This window comes from Buteo buteo, chromosome 28 (assembly GCF_964188355.1).
Source record: "Buteo buteo chromosome 28, bButBut1.hap1.1, whole genome shotgun sequence".
In the NCBI taxonomy this organism is placed as follows: Eukaryota; Metazoa; Chordata; class Aves; order Accipitriformes; family Accipitridae; genus Buteo; species Buteo buteo.
The window spans coordinates 5,106,189-5,121,596 of NC_134198.1; the positions used below are offsets into that span (position 1 = coordinate 5,106,189).

At 37.4% G+C, this 15,408-nt stretch overlaps 1 protein-coding gene across 1 annotated transcript in view; it reads right to left on the reverse strand.

Moving 5' to 3' along the window:
• The window catches only part of CNTN1 (contactin 1), a 252,034-nt gene that overhangs the window by 62,472 nt on the left and 174,154 nt on the right, over positions 1 to 15,408 (reverse strand). The window contains exons 5-13 of the mRNA XM_075059056.1: positions 13,468 to 13,640; positions 9,296 to 9,391; positions 8,063 to 8,269; positions 6,673 to 6,769; positions 6,339 to 6,520; positions 5,009 to 5,133; positions 2,918 to 3,035; positions 1,172 to 1,322; positions 555 to 682 (exon numbers count right to left, since the gene is read on the reverse strand). Of these exons, the coding sequence (XP_074915157.1) occupies positions 555 to 682; positions 1,172 to 1,322; positions 2,918 to 3,035; positions 5,009 to 5,133; positions 6,339 to 6,520; positions 6,673 to 6,769; positions 8,063 to 8,269; positions 9,296 to 9,391; positions 13,468 to 13,640 (1,277 nt within the window). The remainder of the gene's footprint in view (positions 1 to 554; positions 683 to 1,171; positions 1,323 to 2,917; positions 3,036 to 5,008; positions 5,134 to 6,338; positions 6,521 to 6,672; positions 6,770 to 8,062; positions 8,270 to 9,295; positions 9,392 to 13,467; positions 13,641 to 15,408) is intronic.

Here is a 15,408-nt window from a genome sequence, read left to right on the forward strand (position 1 = left end):
TAAAATACACAATTAAGGATATCACTACTCAATCAGTAAATACTAATACCCATAAAGGAAAGGAATTTAGTAGTGCAATCATATGGCTATATGCCCCATCTCACGAATTTAATGCATGTTTCTTTAACTGCAGTGCTCTCTCAAACTTGCTTACCCCACCAACAAAAAAAGAAAAGAAAAACTAAGGAAGGTCAGTAAGAGTCTCATTTCTCTGTTTGAGTCATGGCCCCAGAATCACACTTTAGCCTGAGTGCTAAGCTACCAAACTGAACGAATGCATTAAAATATGTTAATTTAATGGATCAGATTTAATAATCTCTTATGGAAAAATCAACCCTGAAAACTGAGATACAGTCTCAGAGCTGATGGAAACATACCTCGTTTCTACTGAGCAATATGCTTTAAAAGCATCAATTTATTGTTTAATGAGCAATTAAATTAGAAAGAAAAGATATAAAATGGCTTCCAGAAGTAGTGCAATGTTGGAATCAAAATTAGTGATTTTGAATTAAGGGATTCTACCTGAAACAAACTGATGCAATTTAGAGGATTACCTGTCATTTCCAGAACACCAGTGCTATTAGCTTTTCCTCGGTTATTTTCTGCAAAACAGGTGTAGCGACCTTCATCCAACTTTGTGATATTGATAATTTCCAGGCTCCCATCATCCCAGATACGTATGCTTTTGAAAGGGCAAAAAACACATCAAGAGCAATCAGATTTTATATTAGAAAGCAATACTTTCAGTAGAATTGTGGTAAGTGAAAGAACAAACCACAAACACCTCTTGGAAGCTCACATCTACCTACTGCACTTATAAACACTCCTATAGTAAAAAATATTTAAACAGACTCTGGCATCATCATATGCCTCACACTGCTGGAGCAAGAGAGTGTACTTTCATTCACTTGTAGTCATTCAAATATTTTTCTTACAGTTTTGTGATACAATTCAATTCTGAAATGTGAACAGCACCAGACTGGTTTAAGTTGGATACCCTGCTAGCTATCCGGATCCACACTGCTAGTAACATTTTGGCATATCGTTTTCCTGAAATTACACATTGTCCTGCTCCCGAAGTCTGCAAAAGTGAGAACTAGCCTACAGGATAACTAGAAACATAAGGCAATGTTTTTAAGACTCACAGTGTCCACTATCAGTCAATACTAACCGGCTCCCATTTACAAGCAATTCTGTTCCTTTGCTCCACGAGAATTTTGGCTTAGGAGCAGCTTTAGGCTTGCATTCAATGATTACACGGCCCCCTTTAGCTGCTAGGATTTTCTTCTTCATTGGGTTCAGTTCAAAAGTAGGAGGTGAAGCTGAAAGCAAAAATTAACACAAGTATTGCTTGTTAGTGATTTTTCTGCAAAACACAATTTGTTTGCAACATGAAGTAAATGACAGAACTATTGAATTGTATACAAATGTCCATTATTCAGATCAGTGAGAAAAATATTAATGATACAGAGATGTGCTGAGTAGATGGTGATCTAAAAGAAATAGGAAAAATCATTATGTAGTTCTATGTTGTGTTACACCAGAGGTTTCTTTCTGTTGATTTCTGAACTTCCATCTAAGTTTAATCTAACAAGATCAAAGTCCACTGAAATCAATAGGAAGTTCCTCCCTTTCAAAGGCCTTTTGATCAGTCCTAATAAAATTTAGATTCCTGGAGACCAATTTCTGTAAAAAGTTGCTCACTCAATCATACTTTCAAAGAATAGTTGGTTTTACTTTTCAGTGGTTTAAACCCCCCTCTAGCAACTTTAAGGTTGTGCCCTTCTTCCTCTTTGTAGTTTTCCGTTTGGCCGACTGGCCTTAGGTATGCTCTCAGATGTACAAGAGTAATGAGACATGACTCTAGCAAGCACCACACTGATGTATCTGAGGTCAGACCTTTGCTTACTAATTTTCTCTTTGTTAGTAAGCAAATACAAGAAAAAATGCTTTTAATTATTTTGCATCTCAGCATACCATCATTGTTAATCATGCTAGCAAGTGTGTGCACAGCTTGAGGAAATAGGGCTATTAGTTATTACAGCAGTACAGTGAAAAACTCTGATAAACATCCACATCTTACCAACACTGAATTTTGAAAATGTGTATGCAAAAAGTGCTCATTTCTGGGTAATCCAGGCTGGTAGTGAGTACACAGTAATGGAAGAACAGGAAGTCAAAACTAGTTTAGCTCTTGGGAAAGTGTGGAGGCAAGCGTGAGATGGAAAGCACCCAGGGTAACTACTGCAGGGAAATCTTGGAAAGCCATGTCATACAGACAGTATGCCTGCTCTAATGACATCAGTAAAAATGTCAGAAATTGTTTTAAGCCTGAGCACTATGGACCTGAAAGTCAAACTTTCAACAGGATGCTCCTTAGGGAAACACAATGGATTACTAATTACATCCAGCCATCAAATGGGACAGCTGTACTGCACACAAACATTGCAGCTGACCTGAATGCGTTGTAGAAGGCAAAAGCAAAGGGGAGAGTGAAGAGGAAGACCTTCAAAGGCCTAATGACTGACAACATGGTTTCTAAATAAGCAGATTTTGCCCCACAGAGGGGTGAGGATAGGTGAGCAAAAAAGAAAACGCTTCTCAACCAGTTTGAGTGGGTAGTCAGCAACTCTATGCACTTCGTATAATTTCTGCACTTCCAGTTCCTCTGAGGGGTAACCGCAGCAAGCACACATCAGAAATCATACAGCAAACATTCGACATAAATTAATAACTGGATTCCTCAGGTCGTTACCAAAACCCAGCTAGGGAGCTCAAATAAATGCCACTGCACCTAGATTCAGTGAGAGTTCTTAGCTTTATCCTCACAGGAATTGGTTACCAAACAACGCTTGCAAATACGACTGCTATCTTACTCAAACCTGAAATAGTAAATTGAGCAAGTAATTCCACTGACCCACAATCTTCAGTTCAGCATTTGCGTAAATAATTCCATGCGTGTTTTCTGCTATACATTGGTACATGCCGGCATCGTCAAAGCTCAGACTTTGCATTCTTAGTTCGCCTTTCCGGAACTAAAACACAGGATCAATAAAATAACAAGATATTCATATACACTACATATGTGAAACATTCACATCCATCCACATTTCTTCTTTTTTTTTTAGTGACAGTGTTAAGAAGAGAGTCCCTCACACAACATTCAGGCACTGATGAGATTTTATTTTATCCATCTTATATTTCAGTCTTTGTGACAGTGTGTTCACCTTTTTTAAAAGAAAGATTCAGTGTCGATTGATATTTTTCTGGAAAATTCTTAGCTGAGTGGCACTAGACACATCTATTCTTCAGTCCACTGTTACCTTACTAATGCAAACACTACTGATTCAGAAATAAGAAACAAGAAATTCATTTTATGCACATAAGCTTTGTTTCGCCATGCTCAGTGTTTAGTATGTTATATTGTGTGTACATTGTTTTTCAACAGTAAAAGGTCAAAGCAAGTCCCAGTGAGGTAGTTTTTCAGAAGATTCTTCTGGGAGGTAGTATAAACTATTTGCTATTACTTTGTTTTAATATAAAAAGAAAACTCAGTAAATCAAACTGAAGTATTTGATCTATTTCTAAAAAACTGTGTAGAAAAATGCACAAAGCGCAGTGGGGTATTTTGTAAATTACAAATAGATGTCAATCAGTTTTTGAAAGATCATGTTAATAAATTCTGTTTTCTTGTGAAAATGAAGCTGAAAAGCTTTAAACTTTGTATATGAGTCAACTGGAGTGCACAGAGTAGTGGAAGAATAAAAGAATACTATTTATCTGAAAAAAGAATAGATTAAAGGAATCATATTTCCTGTACTGTTTTATTGAAAAACATTTAAATCAGATTTTCTACAAGAAATCTTTGTTTTGTGCTGAGTGAAATACGTAATTAAAAATTATCTGATTTAGAAACAAGCTATATTCTCAAGGCAATTTAGATATTTTTGCTATTTCCATTTGGAAATCATCTCATAATATTAACACACAGCATAATCTTCTGGTGTACTACTGGAGAATTACACGCTGCTTTCTGCAATCCAGTACGCAGCTTTTGTCAGTGAAAGCCAAGTTCAGTGGGGACCATCAGCAATTCACTTGCTAAATTACTTGTTTGTAATAACTGCAGAAGCTAGAAAACAGCATTGTTTTTTTCTGGTTTAAGCCATCTCCATATGGCAGATGGTGATATCCCTGTTCTCCCTCCAACCTCCCACATTTTTCTTAAGATACACAGCCAAAACAATGCTGCCTCATTGTCTTTTTTTGTTTGCTTGCCAAGATCAGTGTCACCACAGCTCAACAGATGCAGTGTTACATTGTGCCCTCTTCTCTTCTTTTTGTTCTTTAATGGCTCGTCATACAGTATAAGCAATGGGTATTAAATAGGTTGTTGAAATGCCTGGACAAAAAATCTACTTTGTTTAAACAAAATATCCAATGCAATAAACTGAAATTATCAAATGGTACTCATTTAAACTTCACATAATCTAAAATAATGGAATTTTGCAATATTCTGTGGCTAGAAAAAAATGTGAACAAGTACATGATATAGGAATACCACTGATAATTTAAAAATTACTTTCTTGTCTCCACTGGCTGTGTTTTGTCTTACATTTTTGAAGACACACTCATGTATAATGTGGTAAAAAGGATTAGTTTTAGAGAGAAGCTGATAGACATTTTTTATCCAAAGAGAAGAAAATAGGATTTACTAAAAAAGGCCTGGAGAAAAAGGGATATCCACCTCCCAAACATGTGGTCAAAAGACAAGTTTGTAAAACTCAGAGCTGAATATTAAAGAGCCTAAAGAAATGCATTTCAAAATTGAAGAGAAGATTGAGACAAAACTTTAAAAAACACATTTTAATGCCTAATGCAAGTGGAATCAGCAAATATTTGTACCATTATAATTCATTTTCTTTTAACCTTTTAATAAAGCATGCTTCAAAAAATCTTCTCCATCAGCTAACCATCAGTCCTGCCTTATCTATGGCAATATACTTACCGAGGCACCATTCTTCAACCACCTAATTGTTGGAATAGGCTTGCCCGTAGCTACACAAGGCCAGTATAGGTCACTGCCTATATCCTTCTCTGTGTCATTGATATGTTCTACCCACTCGGGAGAGGCTGAAGAATAAAAAACATGATGCCTTGTAAATACAGCAGATACATATTTAATTAGCATTATGTTCTATTAATTCCACTGCTTTTTCCATGATACTTACCAGGCAACACATAGTAATGATGATAATTCAGCAATGCACCAGCACAAGAAAGAAGTGAAGATGTTTTTGCCTTACCACATAGACTCAAAGTAACTTAAAACTATTTTTTATAAGAAGAAAATGTGGAATTGATTTAATGGTTCATGAACGTCCAAAGACATAAGATATTACCACTTAGACTGACCGGTAGATTCTACTATGTGGAAATTACTCAGTAACACCATAAAAACAAGTTAAATGACATGAAATTGTGCAAAACCGTGTATATACTGAAAGGGTTTCCAAGAAAATATTCTCTTGGTCCAGAGAAGATATTTAAGAAATTAATATTGAAAATGCCCCAGCACTTTCACTTTTGCTAAGCAAATGAACCTCTTTATTAGCTTTATCTATTACAAGCAGTAACAAACTTCCCAGACCAATTTTGAATTTATCCCACTGAAGTTCAAGCACTTAACTGAGGACCTTAACTCAGGAGATGTTCTGTACAGTCAGTGAAAAGAGACAGAAATCTTCTGAAGGTAATTCAGATGTTATGTACAACCTTTTCATGCCACGATTTTGTGGCATAAGTCTCAGTCAAGGAGTCAGGTTACTTGGGATGATTCCACTATGAGCAGCAAAATACAATTTTTTGGTTCCCTCATTTAACCAAATGCATGAAGGAAACGGACAGAGGCTGGAGGAATAAAAAAATTGAGTGTAGCTAGTAAGAGACATAGCTAAGACAGTTAGACAAACAAAATAAGGAAATAAGAAAGCAAAACAGACCTAATGATCTCTTTTTCTTCCTGGAAGTTCTTTCACTTCAAGTACTCTAAATTTATTTAATTTCCATTACGCACAATTATATTAATACTGGCACACATTACTGTCAAGGTGTATATATAGCTATCATAACAAGACAAATTGAGTAGCTGTTCAATTAATACACAAATGTTATGCCTGGCACTCAATGCATGAGTTCTGATTTTGCTCTAATAACTTGAACAGCAGTGTGTCAGGATGATGCTATGAGTCAGCACTGACATCAAGTGTGAAAACACAGATATTTCCAACTGAAGTAAAAGCAACATAGATCGTGAAGAATAAAATTGTTCCACCTACCTTGTACATAAACTCTTGCTTGATGTTTATCTTTTCCTTTATAGTTTTCAGCCTCACACTCATAAAGTCCTTCATCTTCATACTGAATGTTGAAGATCTTAAGAACTGCACCAGACATGCTTATCTCAGCAGTGGCTGGCATGGGTTCAAGGTATTTACTCCATCTGAGCTCAGGAACCGGACTTGAAAAGGTATAGTAAAGTACAAATCAGCATGTTCAAGGACTGGCTGTTAAATTGCAGACTACAAAAAAGTGTTTGATGATGAAACATGTATTTTCATTCCCCTGAATGAAAGCAAGCAGTGCTCTACAATAACTTTAAAACACACTTACTTCCCAAGAGCAAAACACTCCAGTGTCACGTTTTGCCCCAGGAGAGCATACGTGTCCTTGAACTTCACCTTGATATCAGCAGGATATACTTTTGCACCTAACATGAAAAAAGAGATTCTCAGAAAAGGCACAGCAGAAAGGAATACAGCTATAAAAATTTCCACAGTTCAAGAAAACTGTTCTTAAAATTCCAGACAAAATTCTTCTTTACAATGAATAAATAGCCTGGTCATCCATGAAGTCTGATTTAGCACTCAACTTTTAATAGTAAGGCAGAATTGTTTTACTCAGCAACTAGTGATCTTTCTCTGGACTGTAGTGCCTAACATTTTTTACAGAACAATGCTTTAACATAAACTTATTTACTTCCATTTTAAGTGTGATGATGTACTGTGTGTGTGGGTAGACAAAAGCCTGAGTCTCTAATTTCCACCGATTCTTTTACTGGATGGAATGTTTTGAACTACTGTGAATTTAAGCTCAATATTATTTTAGTAAGGGTACGAAGGAACTAGAGCCAGCAAATCTACAGATTAATGAGGGCACAGGGATGCAAATGTAATCAAATCTACCTACTGGTGATCCCTGTAGGACTCCTCTTGCTGTTCTTCTAGATGAAGATCTCAGTGTGAGTATTGGCCATGGAAAATTTGGACAAAGATCACTGATTTTTAATTACTCAAATTCAATCACAGTTCTTCACTGTAATGTGGGAAATTTAACAGACAAAAGGGACACTGAAATCTTGATGATTAGTTTATGAGACTCTAGTGACTGATAGTCTGAAGTGGCAAAAGTGAACTTGGTTACCAATTGGAAAACATGCAGTTTTCATGAAGAAATGTCGGCGAATAATCTAGTAACACAAAGCCACATAGGTGTTTTAGGGGACTGGCCATGAGACACAAAGCCCTTAGGCTACTGTTGGATAGGAAATTTCAGCAGGGAAAAAGGATTTTCCATTTTCATGGGGGATTTCCTGGGAAACAAAATTAATTCCTGCAGCTGTTTATCAACTTTTACATAAAGTTTCTGCTTTACAGGCATAACCCTTTGAACCAATGCCAAGACCAGAAAAGATATTAAAGATTCTGGGATGAGTACAGGGGCTTATCACATAAAAGAGATAGGGACTCTGGGGATGAAACTCTGTTCTCAATGATATGAAAGGAAATTCGTGAATGAATCCAGGGAGAGTTCACACAGTTTTCACTGTGAATTGGAATGATTTGGACCTCTGTATCTGGAAAACTAAATAACATTGTGCAGTAGCCATTATAACTTGCCACATAATTCTCCTCACAGAGCTGAAAGTAGTTACAAATGAGCAAAATTAAAATACAAACAGTTAGAACATTGCATGCACATAGTATTTCCAATAAATACTCACGATCGGACTGTGGAATAAGTGGAATAAATTTACTGAATACACTCTTTGTTATTGAAGGGCTGGACACAAAACACGAATAATTGCCCTTATCTGATGCTTCTACATTTGCGATGTAGAGGTTGCCATTCGTCTGTGACACAAATCGTCGTTTGTCCAAAGCAATGAATACCGGGAACTCATTTAGAAGCCAGCGATAACTGAGATCATCTGGAGGAAAATATTTTCTAGTCAATATTAAAAACCAGTACTATCAGCTACTTAAGCCATGGAATACTGTGTGCACATAAATTACTCCACTCTGATTTCTAGCTTACAGATCTTTTTCTTTGGGAGAGGCAGCTGTATGAGAGAGAATATGCATGTCCCAGTAGTCAGCTCATACCTGTCTACACTGAACATCGGGGTATTGCTCCCGTAAGTGCAGGCTACTGTGCATGGCTACAGTGCCCACGGCTCCCCGTGGGCAGAGCCTTCCCACAGGAACCGGAGTGGGGTGGGAGGAGATGGGCAGCTGGGTCTTGCCCTGACCCAACTGAGGACCTGGGAAGCCCTTGCCAGTATTGCGACTAGAAATTTTAACTAGAAATATGTCTCAGTTCTTCAGTTCCCTGCAATACTCAGACACAGAGTATGAAAACTAAAACATTATCGCATTTTACGTGCAATGTGCAGTAAAAGAGATGCTAACAGCCAAATTCACTTTCACGATGGAACTGCAGATGCTTGAGGTTACGGGCGTAATCCCTGTAAAGCTCTTCGGTAGCTCATGCTGAGAGAAAGGTTATGCTTCCAGAGCGTAAATCACCACATCTCCGACCCCTCTACTGCCTGCTGCTCTTCCATGATTTTAACAGGAGCCCATGATCATTTCTGTTGTGGTGACTTCATTGGGTAGAATGAAGCTGGGCCCTGTCCAAGGTCAGCAGAAAGTCTGGGATGACACAGCGACATGTACTCAGGTCTTCTGAATGGTAGGTCAAGCCTCCCCTCCGTTATCCAGATTAGTTTGAATCATGCTATCTATTCTATCAAAACCTGTTTGCGAATTCAACAATATCCTTTACACATGTTCAACTACAAGCATATTCAAAATGGAAACCTAACCTAAACCGTGATTCTCAAGCTACATAAAAGTTACTGTTTAAGTAAATGTAAAGGAAACTTTTAAAAATAAATATTATTTTGTCTTGCACCCTTAAGCAGTAACAAATGAAGCATGTTAAGCTGAATTACCTGGGTAGTGGTAAGGGGGCTCACAAAGAAGCACTGCTCCAACACCTTCTCGCACTTTAACCTCATAGCGTTCCTCAGGTGGAAAAGGATCCAGATCTAGTTTAAAAAAAGGGGTGGGGAGTAAAAGTGTGGTTTTCACTGTAATTATTTTTTTTATTATTATTTTCAGCCCTGTAGAGATTAATATGGAACTACAACAATATATAACAAATAGATACATATGGACCCATAATGCCAGTTTTGCTCATTTTCAGTTAGTCATAATCAAGTGCTATGAATTTTTTTACAATATTCTAGTCATCATAACAGCAAATGCCAGGGAAAAATAAACAACAAAAAGTGGTACAGATTGTATACCTAAGAGTAGTCAGGTGAGCTACATTTGAAGAAGCAATCCCAGGAAGAGAGAGGACAAGGATTTTAGGTTATTTTTCAACTGGCTTCTCCAAAATGCAAGTTTAATTCTTCACTGTAACTTGAAGTGGCTTCTCTAAAATGACCTGGCTGCCCTCCCTGACAACTCCAGCAGCCAAGGACAGGTAGGCAAGTTAGCTCAGACACATCTTTTGTGCCAGAGGTTTGGGACAGAAGTCCTGCTCTAAATGCTACTGTGGTGCAAACAATACATCCATAATACCCAAGTGCACAGCCTCTGAATGCAATAATCTACCATAGAAATCCTCTAAGATAACTTCATTCAGATTACTTCAGCTTTCCTCAATGGCAGGCAGCTATCCAGTTCTACTAAACTCCCAAGGCTGGCTCTGAGATCAAACTAAAACTTAAGTTCAAGAGCAGCCAGCCAGAAACAAGAAAGAAAAAATCAGGACAGAGCTACATACAAAAAGAGATGAAGTAGAAAACAGAGACTATTCACTACTATAAAATGCAATGTATAGTTAGATAGATCCAGTAGACACTCTGCATTATCTAAAAATAATTAATTCCTTAACTTTCTAACAACTGCTATGTTTACTAAATATGGTGCAGGTACAGGATTCCTGCAAGGCCAACCACAGCTGTCAGACCTGAATGACTATGAGAATTTAGGAAGCAAATGACATTACACTTTGTCAAATGCATGAAAAAAAACTCTAGGAGAGTTAACATCTGTGTCAAGGCAAAGACGCCTCTCCCAACTTCTGAAAAACTAATGTTTATTTTGCTCAAGCACACCAGAAGATTATACAGATCTTTCCAGTGACTGACTGGATCTTGACTGGGTCAATGCCTAAATGGTAGACATTGTAATGGGTCACTCTAAGGACTTCTGATTATTATTTTATACAATTTTACCCTGTGCCTTACTGCAATGTATATATCGAGTTCTCCACAACTAGCTCGCAATTAATTTGGAATATTATTCTTTGATAAAAAGGAAATTAAGTATAACAGACTGACATAGTAAGAATTAGCTATTTGTCCAGAGAGGTTTTGTAATCAAAGCCAAGGAAGCTCTTTACACAGATTGGAAAACCTCTATTCATATAATAGCTGCAGTAGTTTGAGTATATTCCCATTTCATTTGCCAGCGCGGACCTTACTACGTAAGTACTGTCTATCTTCAAAATATTGACTGATCTTTCCTGAAAACACCAATTTTCTTGTTGCAGACCTTTTGTTCATCTTGTAAATTGTCACTATTATTCATTTCTGCTTTCTTTGGGACAGGTTAGTGTTTAAAATCTGTTGCAGAAGTAGGAAAAAATTAAATATTACAATCATTAGCAACAAACATGTTGCTAATTTGATACTGCTTTGCATATGGACAGTGTAGGGTTTGATGAAAGGAAAACCTACCATTCCTTTTATGTTATTTTAGCTATTTTAAGTGTAGATATTTTGTTCATAGTGTTCTTGAATAACCTTTGAAACTTTGGGACAGCCACCACAAATTTATACATGGAATAGGACAGGAAATTTGTATATGTAAAACATTATGTTAGTCCTGAAGTAGAATGGTCTATGCCAGGTGCAGGAAAGTAATACAATTATTGAGATGTAACTGTACACCTTCATCCCTCTTAGGAAATGCTCTGTCTTCTTTGCGCATGCATTACTTGGTTATTACCCAATAATTATAATAAGAGTGATTCCATGAACTCTTAATTGGAAGACGTTCATTTTTAGCTGGAATGAAAGAATTAGCATAATCACTGCACTCCTGTACGCACACAGCTAATATCTACAGTGTATGGAAATATCTCTTCATAGTTCTTGAAGCCTCTCTGCTACGAAATTGCTGTGGTTCACTATTCTGAAACTGTTTCCCAGCAAATAGAACACTGTATCAACTTCTGATTTTGCTCAGGACCCACCAAAAAGCCACTAAGCATTCCTGCAGGTTAAAATTCCTTCCTTTAGGATTATGTGTGTAACAGCTAAAAAAGACTTTAACGGGTTTTAAAGCACTGGATGTAAAAAGATCCAGTTCTACTAAAGACAGGGTTCTCAGATGGATTAATTGACATGAAGTTTATGAGAGAATGTGGCTTTTGTTCCATAATTTCAGTAAATGTGACAGTAAGACAAAAATAAAATGTCTTGCTCATGTACAGCTGGTCAAGACTTTTTTTGAACTCTTCTAAATGGTTTTTGCCATTTTTCAATCAGTTTATGCACAAGCAAAGGAACAAAAACTTCCACTAAAGATCAGGCACTTTCTATATTAATTTTAGCAACTCTATATTCAATTCTTTAGAAACCGTGATTGTGGAAGAAAATGTTTTTTACAGGTGATCATAAAAAGGAGAAGGGGAGAAATACAACAGCATAAAGAAGAATGAGCGTATCATTTTTTTAACAGGTATTTAACAGTTTCCAGCTACCTTTCACTTCTATTCTTCACCTCTGTGCCCTAATATCATTTAAATATTTAAATATTATATATTAGGGTTCTGTTCCGTATAATTGCCCAGTACACTAACTATCAACATTCAGCTCATGCAGTCAGTGACCTGGTAGCCAGGAAAACATGCCTCAGACTGTTTTGATTCTACTTTTTAAATCTATTACATGTACTGGTTTCATTTTAAGTAGCTACAGCAACTATTGTGGCTTTTATCCTACTGGTCGTTCAGGACTGGCACTGTTGTTGCCTGCTTTAGGTATAAATAAATATTCTGTAAACTGAATTTTGATGTCATCTCCATTAGAAGGAAATAACAACCTGGCCTTCCATTCATTCTAGAAAATGCACTGGGTAAAATACAGACTAAGACTAGATCAACTACAATGTGATCGATCAGCTCATTGCAGCCTCTGAGTTTCCTTGATGTATGTGGTCTCACAGTCTTATTACTAGCAGAAAGCAGAACTTTGCACTTCATCTCTGATCTCATACAGTAAGGAGTGAATTCTGCTCACAGAGGCTGCTGAAGGACAAGAGGAGCACTGAGCACTTAATGTCAGGATTAAAGGGCACACAGGGCTTGGTGAATGGTCACCCGTGAGCGTGGATTCCTTTTTCTGGGGATTCCTTTTTTTGTCCTCTGATGAAAAAATGTATCTAGGGAACAAAGCATCTTAAGGCAGAATAAAATAAAAATCCCAAACACTCTCTTCAGTCAGTAAAATTTTACATTACTCTTCATATAGAGCACATCAGTGCTTTACAATGCGTGTACTTGTTGACGGTGCAGGTCTGTGCATATGCACGCATTCACAAGACTAGTTCATGATTGTCAGAAGCTGACAGAAATGTCCCCCAGCAGGGTCTTTGTCGTAGCCTAGGAGCCAGGGAGCACGCTTTACTAGCGAGTACCATGCCTTCCTCCCGCAGGCATCCCACTTGTGTTTGCACGGCAGCAGCACCTCATCACCATATGCCCCCACTTGCATCTTTCTGCTGTGACTATCTCCCCTCAGGTCCTACCATGATTTAAAAAGAGTCTGGACATTATTATCTCAAGATCTGGCTCCATGAGTCTCTTCCATTAATAATTTAACAATAACTCACTCAGAAGGATGTCAAGTCAGCTGAATGCTAAAGAATACAAAATGCTTACAAAACTTATTTTGTGTTGATCTTTGCAGACTAAGGCAATTAAGATACTGTTTTTATGGAGTACTACAGCCATAGCACATGCTAGCAGAAGACACTGCAGTGTAAAACATTGGGCGTTTCAAGCTAACCGTAGTGTTTCTACGTTTTGACGTAAACATCGGCTTACATCCAAAACTCAGAGTGGCTTCACTGCTTCTGACAGTTCCAAAGATATTCGACACTACACAGACATATTTTCCAGCATCCCTTGATTTCTCTGGATTATTGATAACAAGTCTGCCTCCCACCATACTGTAGCGTTCCTTTGTTAAATCAATATCCCAGTTGTTGAGTTTCCACCTATTAAAAAAGAGAAGCCACATATAAGATTTGGCCCAAAAAAACAAACCTGGAAAGAAATATGATTTGAAAAATAACTCACAAGTTGTGATAAACTATACAGGGAGTTATTAATATACTTCTATATATGCTTTAAGTTTTCTTCAGCAAGAGCCACAGATTTTAACTCCATAGATCTTTTAAACATAACAGTCTCAGTCTGCTCCAGCTTTCTCAGAGATGTGACATAGGTTAAATCCTGATTGCTGGCCAGGCAGTAAAGGATTCTTGAGCTGGCCGAGAATGAGCTAGCTAGTGATCAAGCACTGGGATTATAAACATATCCTCAAATAGTTATCTAAGGCCAAACTGGCTAAGAAAATACTCCCTCTGCACCTCCAAAGTATGGACTAATGAAATTTTTAAGAGCTTTTTGCAAACTTGCTGTAGAGGATGAAAATGTTTCATAAAGCCTAATGTGCCAGTGAAGCCAGTGCAAAAACAATGGCACGTCTACTTACTACATTCAGAAAATTGCTGGACACTCTCACCTTAATTACTGTAAAACCCCACAGCCAGTTCACTGAGCCACTGTAACTTGCACTTCAGGGACTATGAGAGGAACTCGGTGGCCCAGCTCTGGCCCTTACTGATTTCTACTGATTTAAAAAAAAGTTAAAATACATGGAGTGGGAACCAGTATTCATGATTTATAGCTCTACCTACATCTATTACTGTGACCACAAGGGGGAGCCCATAACCTTCTTTGAAAGGAACTGCACGTTTCCTGAGCACAAACAGGAAAAATACAACTTAAATACATTTAAAGATCATAAAATTCTTTCAGTGTAAATAATTTTTTGTCCCAAAGTAAAGATAGGCATTAGTGTTTGAAAATGAAAGCGCATACCCTATGTGTTCCTTCCTTATTGAAGATGTACTGAAATAGAATACTCATTTGGAAGCTGAAATTGCAATTGTCATTGAAAGAAACAATAATAAAAGTGGTATTATTAAAAAATAAGTTAAAAATAATGAAATGGCAGGATTTTCAAGATGCAGTAGATAGAATTTAGGTTTTACAGGATTTTGGAGGTATCACTTCAGTCCTGTGAGACATACTACGTGTCTGTATTACAAATAAAAAAGCCTCTCTTCAGAAATACCCAGGAAAAACTGTCATAAGGACAGCTTATGCTGCAATGAAAAAGCATCAGGAAGGACCTATCTACCTCTGAGACAAGAGAATTTTGGCTCATGAACTGTTGGAGGGCTAAGAAATGAAGATAATATATCGAGGTGGACTACAATAATGGTGTCAGGAAATAAGGAAAGTGACCTTATTCTGTATTGCACTTATTACCACATCAGCTGTCAGCACTAATTGTCAGATCTGTTCGTAGATAGAAGAGTTCTGGAGGTGTGAGGCAATTCTTCCAGAGTGACTTTACTAGTTCAGATTTTGCAGGGCCCATGATAGTTAAAGAATGCTAAAAATTTATGTAGAGCCTGTAATCACTCTATAGATGTTATGTTTACATAGTCTTGCAGACAGGGTGGGGGAGTCTCTGGACAGACTGGAAGTGATGGGGAAGTATATCAGAAGGGTACCAAATCTAAGTGTATCTGATCTCTCCACACCTCCAGTCCTTTCCAAGCACGAATGGGGAGAGCAAACAAATGCAACAGCAAAATGCCATGTAGAAAAACTTGTAATGATCCTAGAGCCAAGGATCATATTCAAAAGGGGTATTCTAGTTCCCCCTCAAATCCTTCAATCACAGGTGGT